The sequence below is a fragment of the Mastigoproctus giganteus genome, chromosome 8 (assembly GCF_048544385.1).
Source record: "Mastigoproctus giganteus isolate SK-2022 chromosome 8, ASM4854438v1, whole genome shotgun sequence".
Classification (NCBI taxonomy): domain Eukaryota; kingdom Metazoa; phylum Arthropoda; class Arachnida; order Uropygi; family Thelyphonidae; genus Mastigoproctus; species Mastigoproctus giganteus.
This window is the reverse complement of record NC_143582.1, coordinates 140,670,085-140,686,228: the sequence shown is the minus strand read 5'-3', so window position 1 is coordinate 140,686,228 and position 16,144 is coordinate 140,670,085. Positions and strand designations below refer to the sequence as shown.

Sequence of the window (16,144 nt, the reverse complement as noted above, 5' to 3'; positions counted from 1 at the left end):
TGATATGCCTTCATCAATATCATTGATAAATACAGAAAACAGCAATGGGCTCAACACTAAACCACGGGGGACTCCACTAATAACATTAGTCCAAGACGGGCAATGTCCATTGATTACCCCCCTCTCTCTCCCCTTCCACTTAACCATCCCTTTATCCATGGCAGCAACTTGCCCTACTTGTCACATTGTTCCAGTTTGCACAACAGTCTTTTATGTGCAACAGTATCTTTCCTGAATTCCAAGTATATGATATCAAAATTATTTTTTGCATTCAGTTCCTTTGTGACTACATCGTAGTATCCAATCAAATTGGTGAAACAAGATTTCCCCTTAACAGAACCATGCTGTGTCTGAAGTATAAAGACTGCTGTGCAAATTGGAGGAGAGCAGCATTAATGGAAAATTTCTGCTTGGATAAAAGGATGGTTGAGTAGGAGAAGACAGTGAGTGGTTATCAATGGGCACTGATTTTCGTGGATTAATATTATTAGTGGAGTTCCGTAGAGTTTGGTGCTGGGCCCATTGTTGTTTTCTGTATATATTTATGAGATATATAATATCGGTGTGTAGATACACCATAGACAACTCTTAAGAAACTACAAAGTAGTTGTTGTTGTAGGCATCATTTGCTCTTTCTCATATTGTGCTCTGCCTTCATGACGAGTTGCCTTGAAACACGTCTGGGTGGTGGTACTCACTGAGAATAAGGAACAATAGTCTTCTCTATTAGTGAAGCGTTACTTATTCGAGGTAGTGCAATATCATGGCAACTCGTCGTGAAGGCAGAACACAATATGAGAAAGAGCAAATGATACCTACAACAACTACTTTGTAGTTTCTTAAGAGTTGTCTATGGTGTATCTACACACCGATATTATATAGATATTAAACTCTTAATGTATTATGCCTTGTGCATTTAGTTATTTTAAATATTTATGAGAGTATATCAGACTTAATGTCTAGGTTTGCAGATGATGTGAATGTTCGCAGAGTGTTTAATGACAGTAACAAAGGTATAGCTGCTGCAACGTGGTCTAGAAAAATTTAGTGAATGGGCTGAGATATGACAATTGAAGTTCAACATTGACAAATGCAAGGTGCTGTATACAGGTAGTAGTAATCCCAGAGTAACATATCAACTGTATGGTACTACACTCACTGTTGTACCACACATTTGATAGTGGAGAATGAAAAGCACATGGGGGGGGGGGAGGATAATTTTACAGTTTTATATGAAGTTGTCTAAGCACTACAGAAAGGGTGTCAGGACAGTTCGTGCAGTTTTGTCATTGATATACAGGAATTTTGCTAGCAGAGATAAGGTGGTGATTATCCCATTCTATAATGTAATAGTCAGACCACATCTTGAGTAATGCATACAGATTTGGAGGCCTCATTTTAGGAAGGATGTAGAGGTGCTGGAATGGGTACAGAGAAAGTCATAAAGATTGTTGAGGTTAAAAAGGGGCGAGTGCTCCTACCAAAAAAAAGGCTTCAGTTCTGCCAACTGAATGCAGCATCTGGACACTAAGCACCTGAGAGGTGATCTGATTTAGATGTTTAAGACTTTGACTGGCCTGAAAAACTCAGTGCTGATTGGATTTTTTCTCTTGCTCAGATTATTTGCACAAGGGGGCATAAATTCAAATTGAGCAAGAACGGTTGTAGAATAGATGTGCGGAAGTTTGTCTTCATCCAGTGGGTAGTTGTTTGCTGGAACAAGCTTCCGTCTTGTTGTGGAAGGGGATTTTTGAATAAATTCAAGGTAGAACTAGACAAACTATTGGATGCAGGATAAGTTTGCATCCCCCCCCCCCGAGACTCAGCCTGGTATTGTTCTGTATCATTTTATGAATCTATAAAGTACTAAAATTCATAACTTATTTCTGTTTTCTTAAACAAACTTGTAGTTCATAGTTCACTTTATTCCATGTATTAGTATACCATTATACTTGATATACATGTACTGGCTGAACAGTGCATGTATATTAAGTTTTGCACGAGGGGGCATAAATTCAAATTAAGGAAGAACCATTGCAACAACAGATATCCAAAATTACAAAATTTGTTAAAACAAACAAACAACAACAAAAAAAAAAAACCCCTCAGTTTCTTCCTTGCTATTATTAGTCTAGGATATAGTGGTGCAATTTAAGTCTCAAATTGCCCTGCTGTTAGATGCATCATCACCCTACAAGTTCCAGTCGGTGTGTCTCTTTCTCTGTAATTGGAAAATCTTTGAATCTGCAATGTTTTTATGTTCTAAAAATTAATGGTTAATTAATTACCTGTCTCCTACAAGGTCTCTATGCTCTCTGTCTCAAAGAAGTTCTGTTACTGCTGCATGCCATTTCTATAAATAATTCCATGGGCACTGTTTTTCTGAATTGGCTCCTGTAATTCTGCCTCCCTCTTCCAAACCACTTCAAATGCAACATGTTATAAATCTTTATTGGATTACTGCTAAGTTTTTAGTTAAGTGGCGAATGAAGTTAGATTTCATCATCATGATGCAATGAATGCATCAAAATGTATTGATTGCTGTATAAGTTAAATTTTTGCCTCCAAATGCTAAATTGGAGCTGTGTGGCATTGGAGGCAAATTGCTGCTATGGATAAAGGGATGGTTGAGTGGGAGAAGACAGAGAGTGGTAATCAGTGGGCACTGCTCTTTGTGGACTAATGTTATTAGTGGAGTCCCTCAGGATTCAGTGTTGGGTCCATTGTTGTTTTCTGTATTTATAAATGATATTGATGATAGTATATCAGACTTAATGTCCAAATTGGCAGACGATACGAAGGTTGACAGGGTTGTTAATGACAGGGTTGATCACAGTGCACTGAAGTGGGATTTACTCAAAGAAGTAGCTACCATCAGGGGTAAAGGGAAGGGTTATTGCTTTCGTAAAGGTGACTACGATGGTCTGAGACAGTATTTAAATTCTATACAGTGGGACCAACTGATGATGTTACCAACAGCAAATTCAAAATGGGAAGCATTCAAAGAACTTATCTTGGAAGCTACTAGGCTTTACATATCAACTCAGAAATATTGTTCAAGGTTTAGGGATAAATGGATGTCAGATGAACTAATGAGACATATGACAGAGAAGAAAAATGCATGGGATACATATAAATTAACACGTGACACAGAAGCCTATGATAGATACAAGTTGATCCTTAACCAAGTTACAAAGGAGGTTAGGTAGGCGAAGGCAGATTACGAGAAATCTTTGGCAAGGGATGCAAAGAAAAACAGCAAAGAGTTCTTTACTTATGTAAACTCTAGAAGGAATGGGATGAATCAGATTGGTCCACTTGATATCGATGGGTCAACTGTTGATGATCCTGCTCAGGTAGCTAACAAACTGAATGAATATTTTGCATTGACATTCACACATGAGGAGTTATTCAGCGAGGGGAATGCCAGAGGTGTATTCAACTCTGACAGTAAGCCTGAGAATCTTGTAATAACTGACAGTAAAGTGGGGGAGAAATTGTTGAAGATAAAGAAAGGCACCTGGGGTGGATGGGATCTATCCAGTTATATTAAAGGAGGCAGCAAAGGAAGTAAGCAAACCCTTAGCCCTAATTATGAGAGCTTCCTTGGACTCAGGGGAGGTACCCACAGACTGGAGATGTGGAAATGTGACCCCAATTCACAAAGGAGGATCAAAGGCTGACACAAATAATTACAGACCTGTGAGTGTGACTTCTGTTCCAGGAAAATTAATCCTCCATTAACTCCACTGGTTAAAGAAGCACTGCAGGATCCTCTAGACAAGACTTCAGTTATAGCTTGGACACAGCATGGTTTTGTTAAGGGGAAGTCTTGCCTGACCAATTTGATTGGATACTATGATGCAGTCACAAAAGAACTGGATGCAGGGAATAACTTTGATATTATATACTTGGATCTCAGAAAGGCTTTTGATACTGTTGCACATGGAAGACTGCTGCACAAATTGGAGCAGTGTGGCATTGGAGGCAAATTGCTGCTATGGATAAAGGGGTGGTTGAGGGGGAGAAGACAGAGAGTGGTAATCAAAGGACACTGCTCATTGTGGACTAATGTTATTAGTGGAGTCCCTCAGGGTTGAGTGTTGGGCCCATTAGTGTTTTCTGTATTTATAAATGATATTGATGATGGTATATCAAGCTTAATGTCCAAGTTTGCAGACGATACAAAGGTTGTCAGGGTTGTCAAGGACACTACTGACACTATGCTGCTGCAACAGGATCTGGAAAGTTTGAGCAGATGGGCTGAGAGGTGGCAAATGAAGTTTAACATTGACAAATGTAAAGTACTATATATGGGAAACAGCAACCCCAGAGCAACGTATCAACTCTGTGGTACTACACTGACAGTGGTAGAGAATGAAAAGGACCTGGGGGTGGTTGTGCAGGCAGATATGAAGTTTTCTGAGCAGTGCAGACGGGCTGCAAGAGTAGCTCATGGTGTCTTTTCAATGATATACAGGAATTTTTCTAGCAGGGATAAAGAGGTGATTATTCCCTTGTATAAGGCAGTGGTCAGGCCACACCTAGAGTACTGTATACAGGTCTGGAGGCCTCATTTCAAGAAGGATGTAGAGCTGCTGGAACGAGTACAGAGAAGGGCAACAAGACTAGTGAATGAAACAAATTGGTGCTCTTATAAAGAAAGGCTTAAGTTTTGCAAATTACAGTGTCTGGAGCTTTGGAAACCAGCAAGGTGGTGATCTGGTAGAGGTGTATAAAGCCTTGAATGGTTTGAGCATGCTCAATGCTGATGGGATTCTTCCTCTTGCTCAGAATAATCAGCTGAGAGGGCATAAATTCAAATTGAGGAAAGACAGATGTAGGATAGATGTGCAGAAATTTGCCTTTATCCAGCAGGTAGTTGGTTGGTGGAACAGACTTCCATCCCTTGTCGTGGAAGTTGATAGCCTAAATAAATTTAAGGCTCAGCTGGACATGTATTTCGAGCGAACGGAGGGGTGAAGTGGAAGTGATTTTTTTTTTTTGGCTGATGCTGCATAAGCTTGCTTTCTTGCATCATATGCCTCTACTAATGCTAATGCCAACCCTGCCAACTTTTGTATCATCTGCAAACTTGGACATTAAACTTGATATACCATCATCAATATTATTTATAAATACTGAAAACAATATTGGACCCAACACTGAACCCCGAGGGACTCCATTAATAACATTAGTCCACGATGAGCAGTGTCAATTGATTACCACTCTGTCTTCTCCCCCTCAACCACCCCTTTATCCATAGCAGCAATTTGCCTCCAATGCCACACTGCTCCAATTTGTGCAGCAGTCTTCCATTTGCAACAGTATCAAAAGCCTTTCTAAGATCCAAGTATATAATATCAAAGTTATTCCCTGCATCCAGTTCTTTTGTGACTGCATCATTGTATCCAATCAAATTGGTCAGGCAAGACTTCCCCTTAACAAAACCATGCTGTGTCCAAGCTATAACTGATGTCTTGTCTAGATGATCCTGCAGTGCTTCTTTAACCAGTGCCTCCATTAATTTTCCTGTAATAGAAGTTAAACTCACACGTCTATAATTACATGTGTCAGCCTTTGATCCTCCTTTGTGAATTGGTGTCACATTTGCACATCTCCAGAATATCGGTACCTCCCCTGAGTCCAAGGAAGCTCTCATAATTAAGGTTAAGCATTTGCTTACTTCCTTTGCTGCCTCCTTTAATATAACTGGATAGATCCCATCCACCCCAGGTGCCTTTCTCGTTTTTATCTTCAACAATTTCTCCTCCACTTTAATTTCAGTTATTACAAGATTATCTAGCTTACTGCCAGAGTTGAATACACCTCTGGCATTCCCCTCGCTGAATAACTCCTCATGTGTGAATGTCGATGCAAAATATTCATTTAGTTTATTAGCTACCTGAGCAGGATCATCAACAGTTGAACCATCAATATCGAGTGGACTAATCTGATTCATCCCCTTCCTTCTAGAGTTTACATAAGTAAAGAACTCTGCTGTTTTTCTTTGCATCCTTTGCCAAAGATTTCTTATAATCTGCCTTTTCCTGCCTAACCTCCTTTGTGACTTGGTTACAGACCAGCTTATATCTATCATAGGCTTCTGTGTCACGTGTTAATTTATATGTATCCCATGCATTTTTCTTCTCTGCCATGTGTCTCATTAGTTCATCTGACATCCATTTAGGCCTAAACCTTGAACAATATTTCTTAGTTGGTATGTAAAGCCTAGTAGCTTCCAAGATAAGTTCTTAGAATGCTTCCCATTTTGAATTTGCTGTTGGTAACATCATCAGTTGGTCCCACTGTATAGAATTTAAATACTGTCTCAGACCATCATAGTCACCTTTACGAAAGCAATAACCCTTTCCTTTTCCCCTGATGGTAGTTACCTCTTTGAGTAAATCCCACTTCAGCACACTGTGATCACTGCCACCTAGTGGTTCCTTTATCTGCAGATTCTTAATGCATGAAGAATCATTACTGATAATCAAATCAAGAGTATTACTCCCTCTAGTTGCCTCCCGAACATGCTGGTGTAGAAAACAATCATCCAATAAATCCACAAAAGCCTTGCTAGTGTATGTGACCAACCCACAAATTCCAGTCAATATCTGGGAAATTAAAATCCCCCATTATAAGACTCTCTGATTTACTGGCCCACACTATTTCCCTGTACAGTTTCTTATTATACTCATCAGAGTCATTAGGCCTATAGCATACTCCTGCCCTCAATTTTGATCCCCCAATGCTTATGTCACACTAAACTGACTCGACACTGCACTGTCCAGCGATGGCTACTGGCTTCTCTTCCTTGGATTTTATGTGTTTCTTAACTAATAGCATAACCCCTCCTCCCTTCCTATCCTGTCTATCCTTTCTGTAGACATTGTACTCTCCAAATTCCAGTTCTGCATTCCTTATATCTGTGTGACACCACGTCTCTGAAATCCCCACAATATCTGCCTTTGATGTTTTGAGCAATACCTCAAATTCATCAAATTTATTTACTAAACTCCTATCATTGGTGTACATGCAAGTATACATGCACCTGTTCTTTTTCTTAGCTACCCTAACACAACCTATGTGTTTATTTGTACCCCAATGATTCCCAGCAGTCTCTGAAATATCCTGCATCTTATTTTCCAGGCTGCGGCTCATTCCAATAGAGGCAGTGCAAGAATCACTTTCACCTCTGCCAGTGGCTACTGTTAATCTATTATTCCTTATATCCCCCCAATCTAGCAGTTTTCCGACCCACCTAACACTGCCTCGATAGCATCAGCAAATATTCTTGCACCCTTTCTATTTAAGTATATCCCATCCCTGTAGAAGCAGTCTCTCCTGTTAACAAGTACAGTCCAGGCTGTAAAAAATTTTATCCCTTGAGCCTTGCACAATCTTTCCAGGGCCAAATTGATTGACAAAACTCTCATCATATACTCCTTCCTATCGTGTCTGGGCAGAATTGCAGACACTTTCAAATTCAACCCTAATTCACGGCTATTTTTTCAACCGTGATATTGACATCAGCAATTATTCAAAACAGTTATTCAAAACTTTACTTATGGACCACCCTGCGTATAATTATACACATGTGTGCATAAGCAGCATTAATTAAAATTTTTAAAATCAATCTGTACATCAATATTACAAGTGTAAAACACATTTTTAAATTTGTCCTTAATCAATAGTTGCGCTTGCGAGGTCTTTGTGAACTTACATGGTTTCAGAGATTTCTTGCTGTTTATCGACTTTGGTCTACATTTCTGGAATTACATTTCAGCAAATGTTTTTTCCTTTAATTTATATTTTGAAAATTCCAGAAATTTCTGTTAATTATCATGCAAAAAATAAAAATGCAGGATCCAGTTAAGCCTATTCTCTATAATGCATATGTTGAAAAGCATGAATTTAAAATTAGTTCATCTCTTGAATACAGTTACCGAAGCCTACACTCTCTGTTTTATGGCAACACCTCCACCTGTTACACTCTCTGGCTTCATATTATGGAAAAGTCTGGCTGGTATCTAATTGTTAAAAAATGTTGGGTTTTTTTTGATGGACATTTAACTTGATGTCCATTAGTATAATAAAGAAGATAATATTCAAAATTATTTGGATACAGTAGGTGATAAAAATGTCTAAAGCACTGCAGAGGATGTTTTTTTTTTTTTTTTTTCCCCAAAATATAATTAAAAACATGTTTTTAATATAAAGAAATAATACTTCATAGTTTTATGAATAGGTTGAAAATAAAGGTAGTATCAAAAAATTTAACAATTTTAATTATTTAATGCTGAGTTTTAAAGGTATAAATGGGAAATTACTAAAAATTATAGAAATCTTATGATACCGTAAATAATCAGACTAAAATATGAAATAGCAAGTGCTTAAAAAACAGTACTCGCCTTTGAATAAATCTGCAATAATTTTTAAAAAAGGAATGGTAATTAAATCATTTAAGTGAGAAGATAGAGTAAAGGAATTAAGGGGGTGTTAAAGGTGATTTAACGAATTTTAAAATGGGCCCAAGGAAGTTTTTTTTTTTTTTTTTTTTTTTTTTTTGATTTGGTAGTTGTTGGCGCATCGGCTTCTGTGGCCATATTGCACCTCCCAAGGTTTTTGCAGTACTTTGATCCAAGCCCGAGGCAGGAATCGAACCCGCGACCTTTGGGTTGCCGGGCAGGTACTTTACCCACTCGGCTAGCCCGTTCGGCTCCCAAGGAAGTAGAAGTGCGCATCTCTAATCCTAGGTTGTCATTAGAGAAGGGAGAAATCATTGAGTAAATTAAAATTGAAATTTAAAAATGGATAATATAGTATGACGGAGCCAATATTCATTACGAAGGACTTTCATCAATTATAACATCTTCAGTTGACAAATTAGGCGGGAAGTGAATGCGTGCTGTATTTTAAAGGTTGTCTGTGCTTCCCATGATGCTCTTTTGGACATGTGGGAACTTTAGCCGCAAGAGGTTCCAAGCCGGGGAAATGTTGAAGGGAAGTTTCATGATTATGATGTTGAGGTTAGAATGGTGCCAGAACCATTTGATACTAAGTGCTTCATAGTGAAGAATTTTGTGGCTGGATTTGAGTTTAATAATGGTGATAGCGGAATCGACTAGGGGTATGAGCATGTATTGTAAGTTCTGTGCTGGATTGGCCTGTTCTAAAACTGTTTTGGTGGTAGTATGCATGGGTGTTGGTGGTTTTAGTAGAGCCAAATTTTGTGGTGGTGCTGCCGATGTAGCAGGCGTCGTAGTTGGGCTGGCATTTAATAAGATATATAATATTGTTGAGGTCACTAGTGGGGTATTTATGTATGTCTTTATAGGAATTAAAAAAGAATCCTAGTTTATTGTACCCGGAAAAGGTGATCGAAATGTTTTGACCTTTAAATACGGTGGAATTGTCCTGCAAGTTCACCATGGTGGGGAGAATTATGCATGTGTTTGTTTTTTTATTATTATGTTTAGATGGGTTATTAATTCTAATTTTAATGGTAGAAATTGTATGAGAAATGAGTTGGGGAGGATAGTTTCTAGATATGAATTTCTCCGTGAGATATTGAAGTTCGTTTTGTAAATCATTTTGTGAGGAGCTGAATTTGATGGCATTATGGATTTAGTTGAATAAACCAGCTTTTTTTTTTTTGTGCTAAGGGGGTGGTGCAAAGCGAAATGAAGGTATTTTCCGGTATGTGTATTTTTTCTGAAAATTTTTGTGCTTAATTTTGTATCTGTTTTGAAGATAATAAGATTAAGAAAATTGAGATCTGGTTGTTCAAGCTGAGAGAGAGAGAGAGAGAGAGAGAGAGAGAGAGAGAGAGAGAGAGAGAGAGAGAGAGAGAGAGAGAGAGAGAGAGACCCAAAGACTGTGCTGTGTATAGCTAGTCTCTGCGTAATATCATTTGGTTAACATCATTTTACATTAACATTTTGGACCAATTCATATGATATTAAATGTTCTTTATTATGCTAAGCTTAGATTAGAAAGCTTCATAATACTTTTGTAGGATTTTGTAGGTTGAAGGCATATATACTAAAATATTTCTGCATATTTTTCTTTTTATTCTGTGTGTGTGTGTGTACACGTGTATATATATATATATATATACACGTGTACACACACACACACAGAATAAAAAGAAAAATATATATATATATATATTTATATATATATATATATATATATATAAATATATAATATATTATAAATATAAAAATATATAATATATATATATATATATATATATATATATATATATATATATATTTATTTATTTATAATTTTAACTTATGAATATTTTTTTTACACAAAAGGATGGAGAGCATAATGCTAGCACAGCAGTTGTAATCACCATAAAAGATGTACAGAATCGACCACCAATATTTATTGGTTCTCTTACAGGCATTGTAAATGAAGATGATCCAATTGTAAGTTAAGAACTTTTGTTGACTATACTTTATACATGATGATTTCTTTAAATTAAGTCCATTCTTTTGGGAATGATCATACAAGACAAACCTAATTAAAATATTTAATTAATATTTTATCAACAGGATTGACCTCAGGCAGGTGTGAAAATCATGCTACACCATTCCCATACCCTAGCCAGCTTAAAAATTATAACAAAAACTGTAGACAGATCAATTTTAAAAACTTTTTTGAACTGGATTTAAAACCTATGGACGCTTTGTCTATGAAGCAATATACTTATAATTTAACTAATATTCCTATTTCTAGATTAACACACATTACTTCAACCAAATTTTTGTATTATATTTTATGGTTTGGAAAGATAATGTTTAAAGTAATAATTATTCTAGTATCTGACATCATCTCTCAGATATTAGAATGGCAGAATGAGAAACTCCTGTAACATGGTGTAGTAGTTTATTATTTCTACATGGTAAAAGAATGCCCTGCACTCGTAGGTCTTTTTTTACCAGTTTTCTTGGCTTCCTGTGAAAATGTGTTAAATATTATTTGTATTGTTGCGTAATAATAGATTAATAGATAATAGATAAATTAATAATAGATTGTGTAATAATAATAATAATAGAGCTACGGGACCATCTTAGTGTGTGCATTCCTGTGTCACATACAAATGCTTTCAGTGGTTCAACAACTAAAGTCGACAGCGTTTCCCCATTCAGTCTACACTGAGGAGAGCACTGGGCAAATAATGATTGCACCAGCTGATCAAAGTGCAATAAGTACAGTATAATGCATATGTTATACTGTACGATTAACTGCATATGTTTTCCGATTGGGGAAATCTGTCAGGATTGTTTGTTATGTTTGTTTGTTATTTGGTTTTTAGGAGCATTAGCAACTAAGGCCATATTGCTCCGGAGATATGCGGTGGTCATTCCCTGACCCTTTCCACATCCTCTGTATTTGGTGGTCATGGGCTCGAACCCCGGTCTAATCAAGAAGAGTGTGCTATGCACTGCTGCTGCTCCTGACCACCCGGCTATGGAGGCACCATCTGTCAGAAATTTGGGTAGTATTATACAAAGTGCCTTTTGGCATTCTGTAAGATGGTTAATACCAGTTTATACTATCATCGGCTTTCTTTTAACTAAGAGGTGTAAACTTATTAAGATGTGATTGTATTCTGTTTCTCAACTAAATTCCCACATATAAAATATAAAAGTGCAGAGATAATTTTTACAGTTTACAGACTTACTTTAATCAGTGGAAAAAAAACAAACTATATTGCATCCTTTTTAACTTAATTCAAAGAACTTAAGCCTTTACCTTGCATCATATGCTGCTACTAAGAGTAGTAATAGTAAACAATAACTCTACATCAGTTGGGAAGTGATGTAATGTTAGAAATAGTGTAATAGAATTGTACATTGTGAAGGACAAGGGATCTGTTGAATTAAAGGGAAAATTATGCTTTTTACCACCTCTTACTAATGTTAATGGAAGATCTCATTAATAAATATCTTTAAATTGATTGTAAGAAAGATTATCTAATGGTGAATAAATTATTTGTCAAATGGCAATATTATTTATTGAAGTAGCAATATACCAAGGTGCTGTTTATTGTAAAGGTAGAGTATACTTCATAATCTTAAACAGTGACCAAGGAGGGAGTATATGATGAGAGCCTTGTCGATCAATTCAGCCCTGGAGAGATTGTGCAAGGCTCAAAGGGTAGAATTTTTCTCAGCCTGGTCTGTGCTTGTGAACAGGAGAGACTGCTTCTACAGGGATGGGATACACTTAAATAGAAAGGGTGCAAGAATATTTGCTGATGCTATTGAGGCAGTGTTAGGTGGGTCAGAAAACTGCTAGCTTGGAGAGATACATGGTCTAATAGATTAACAGTAGCCACTGGCAGAGGTGAAAGTGATTCTTGCACTGCTTCTTTTGGAATGAGCAGCCGCCTGGAAAACAAAATGCAGTGTACAGTCAGTTTGGTGTGACATAAGCACTGGGAGATCAAATTTGAGAGTAGGAGTGTGCTATAGGCCTAATGACTCTAATGAGTATAATAAAAAACTGTACAGGGAAATAGAGAGGGATAGTAAATCGGAGAGTCTTATAATGGAGAATTTTAATTTCCCGGATATTGACTGGAATTTGTGGGTTGGTCACACACACTAAGGCTTTTGTGGATTTATTGGATGATTGTTTTCTACATCAGCATGTTCGGGAGAAAACTACAGGGAGTAATACTTTTGATCTGATTATCAATAGTGGTTCTTCATGCATTAAAAATCTGCAAATAAAGGAACCACTTTTTTGGCTGGTATGCACATGTTCCATGTGAGTCCAGTCTGTTAATCATGACATTGTTTGTTGTCTTTGTCCACATTGCATTGGAATTGTTGAACATGTGCATAAAAGCAAGCGTTTCTGGAATGCCTTGTTAGGAATGAAGGACTTGATCTTTTTCCTGAAACCATTGTAGATTCCTCATTTGAACACACTGAAATCACTGCATCCATCCACAGAAATTCCTCTTAACACAGTTAGGCTGAACCTAGCAGTAATACTTTGGGACTGGTCACAAAATATTTGTGGAATGTGACTGACCTCCATTGGGTTTTGTGTAGTAAACATTGCATGCCTCAGTAGCAAATGATTTGATAAAGCCAACATAACACTAACCTTTTAAGTATCAAGCAGACCCTCAAACAAGTCTTCAACAGGAGGTAATATTAGCTTGCTATACAAATATCACCTATACTTATTTGTTAAGAGCAGAGGCTGCCTCTCAGTGTAATCACCATAATGCAATGCTTACAATTAGGCATCCTCATCAAATGTACAAAATATGGAAGGAAATATTAGAACTTCCTTACTCCAAATATAAAGAAAGTCACACTTATCTTACTTTTGGTTAATAAAACAAATGTCTCAAACAATTTCACTTTTTTTTTTTATAAAAACAGTTACTGTATATTGCCTCCTTGAAGTAGTGATAACCCTATCCCTGAACTTGATAATTTACTAGTTACCCTATTTATGGCACATTATGGCCATAGATGCCAGTGCTCCCAAAAATTCTCAAACAAACAAGAAGTTTCTTCATCATCAAGATACAAGGAAGGTGAGAGTATTTTCTCTTTTTAGTGTCTTTGAATCGGCTGGTAAGGAGCTAGGCAGAATTCTGCATTCTTCTACCGCATTAGCATTAGTAGAGACATTTGATGCAAGAAAGCAAGCTTATGCAGCATCAGCCAAAAAAAAAAAAAAAAAAACCACTTCCACTTCACCCCTCTGTTCGTTCAAAATATCTGTCCAGCTGAGCCTTAAACTTATTCAGGCTATCAACTTCCACGACAAAGGATGGAAGTCTGTTCCACCAACCAAACCACCCGCTGGCTAAAGGCAAATTTCCGCATGTCTATCCTACATCTGTCTTTCCTCAATTTGAATTTATGCCCTCTCAGGTGATTATTCTGAGCGAGAGGAAGAATCCCATCAGCATTGAGCATGCTCAAACCATTCAAGGCTTTATACACCTCTATCAGATCACCTCGCTGGTGCCTAGTCTCCAGACACTGTAATTTGCAAAACTTAAGCCTTTCTTCATAAGAGCACCCGTTTGTTCCATTCACTAATCTTGTTGCCCTTCTCTGTACTCGTTCCAGCAGCTCTACATCCTTCTTGAAACTCATTTCAAGAAGGCCTCCAGACCTGTATACAGTACTCTAGGTGTGGCCTGACCATTGCCTTAAACAAGGGAATAATCACCTCCTTATCCCTGCTAGAAAAATTCCTATATATCATTGACAATACACCATGAGCTACTCTTGCAGCCCATCTGCACTGCTCAGAAAACTTCATATCTGCCTGCACAACCACCCCCAGGTCCCTTTCATTCTCTGCCACTGTCAGTGTAGAGCCACAGAGCTGAAACGTTGCTTGGGGTTGCTGTTTCCCATATGTAGTACTTTACATTTGTCAATGTTAAACTTCATTTGCCACCTCTCAGCCCATCTGCTCAACCTTTCCAGATCCTTGCAGTAGCATAGTGTCAGTAGTGTCCTTGACAACCCTGCCAACCTTCGTATCATCTGCAAACTTGGACATTAAGCTGGATATACCATCATCAATATCATTTATAAATACAGAAAACAATAATGGACCCAACACTGAGCCCTGAGGGACTCCACTAATAACATTAGTCCCCGATGAACAATGTCCATTGATTACCACTCTCTGTCTTCTCCCCCTCAACCACCCCTTTATCCATAGCAACAATTTGCCTCCAATGCCACACTGCTCCAATTTGTGCAGCAGTCTTCCATGTGCAACAGTATCAAAAGCCTTTCTAAGATCCAAGTATATAATATCAAAGTTATTCCCTGCATCCAGTTCTTTTGTGACTTTATCATAGTATCCAATCAAATTGGTGAGGCAAGTCTTCCCCTTAACAAAACCATGCTGTGTCTGAGCTATAACTGAAGCCTTCTCTAGATGATCCTGCAGTGCTTCTTTAACCAGTGCCTCCATTAAGGCGCCTCCGTAGCCAGGTGGGCAGGAGCAGCAGTGCGTAGCACACTCTTCTTGATTAGACCGGGGTTCGAGCCCGTCACCACCAAATACGGAGGATGCGGAAAGGTCAGGGAATGACCACCGCATATCATGGAGCAATATGGCCTTAGTTGCTAATGCTCCTAAAAACCAAATAACAACAACAACAACAGCCTCCATTAAATTTTCCAGGAACAGAAGTTAAACTCACAGGTCTATAATTACTTGTGTCGCCCTTTGATCCTCATTTGTGAATTGGGGTCACATTTGCACATCAGTCCATGGATACTTCCCCTGAGTCCAAGGAAGCTCTCATAATTATGGCTAAGGGTTTGCTTACTTCCTTTGCTGCCTCCTTTAATATAACTGGATAGATCCCATCCACCCCAGGTGCCTTTCTTGTATTTATCTTCAACAATTTCTCCTCCACTTTACTCTCAGTTATTACACGATTCTCTAACTTACTGCCAGAGTTGAATACACCTCTGGCATTCCCCTCGCTGAATAACTCATGTGTGAATGTCGATGCAAAATATTCATTGAGCTTGTTAGCTACCTGAGCAGGATCATCAACAGTTGACCCATCGATATCAAGTGGACCAATCTGATTCATCCCCTTCCTTCTAGAGTTTACGTAAATAAAGAACTCTTTGCTGTTTTTCTTTGCACCCCTTGCCAAAGATTTCTCGTAATCTGCCTTCGCCTGCCTAACCTCCTTTGTAACTTGGTTACAGATCAACTTGTATCTATCATAGGCTTCTGTGTCACATGTTAATTTATATGTATCCCATGCATTTTTCTTCTCTGCCATATGTCTCATTAGTTCCTCTGACATCCACTTAGGCCTAAACCTTGAACAATATTTCTTAGTTGGTATGTAAAGCCTAGTAACTTCCAAGATAAGTTCTTTGAATGCTTCCCATTTTGAATTTGCTGTAATTTGCTTTGTTGGTAACATCATCAGTTGGTCCCACTGTATAGAATTTAAATACTGTCTCAGTCCATCGTAGTCGCCTTTACGAAAGCAATAACCCTTCCCTTTACCCCTAATGGTAGTTACCTCTTTGAGTAAATCCCACTTCAGCACACTGTGATCACTGCCACCTAGTGGTTCATTTACCTGCAGATTCTTAAT

The 16,144-nt window shown here is 37.9% G+C and overlaps 1 protein-coding gene across 1 annotated transcript in view; it reads left to right on the top strand.

Annotated features, from left to right (window-relative positions):
* The window catches only part of Cad87A (cadherin 87A), a 778,434-nt gene that overhangs the window by 186,083 nt on the left and 576,207 nt on the right, over window positions 1-16,144 (top strand). The window contains exon 9 of the mRNA XM_090378948.1: window positions 10,329-10,442. Within this exon, the coding sequence (XP_090235074.1) occupies window positions 10,329-10,442 (114 nt within the window). The remainder of the gene's footprint in view (window positions 1-10,328; window positions 10,443-16,144) is intronic.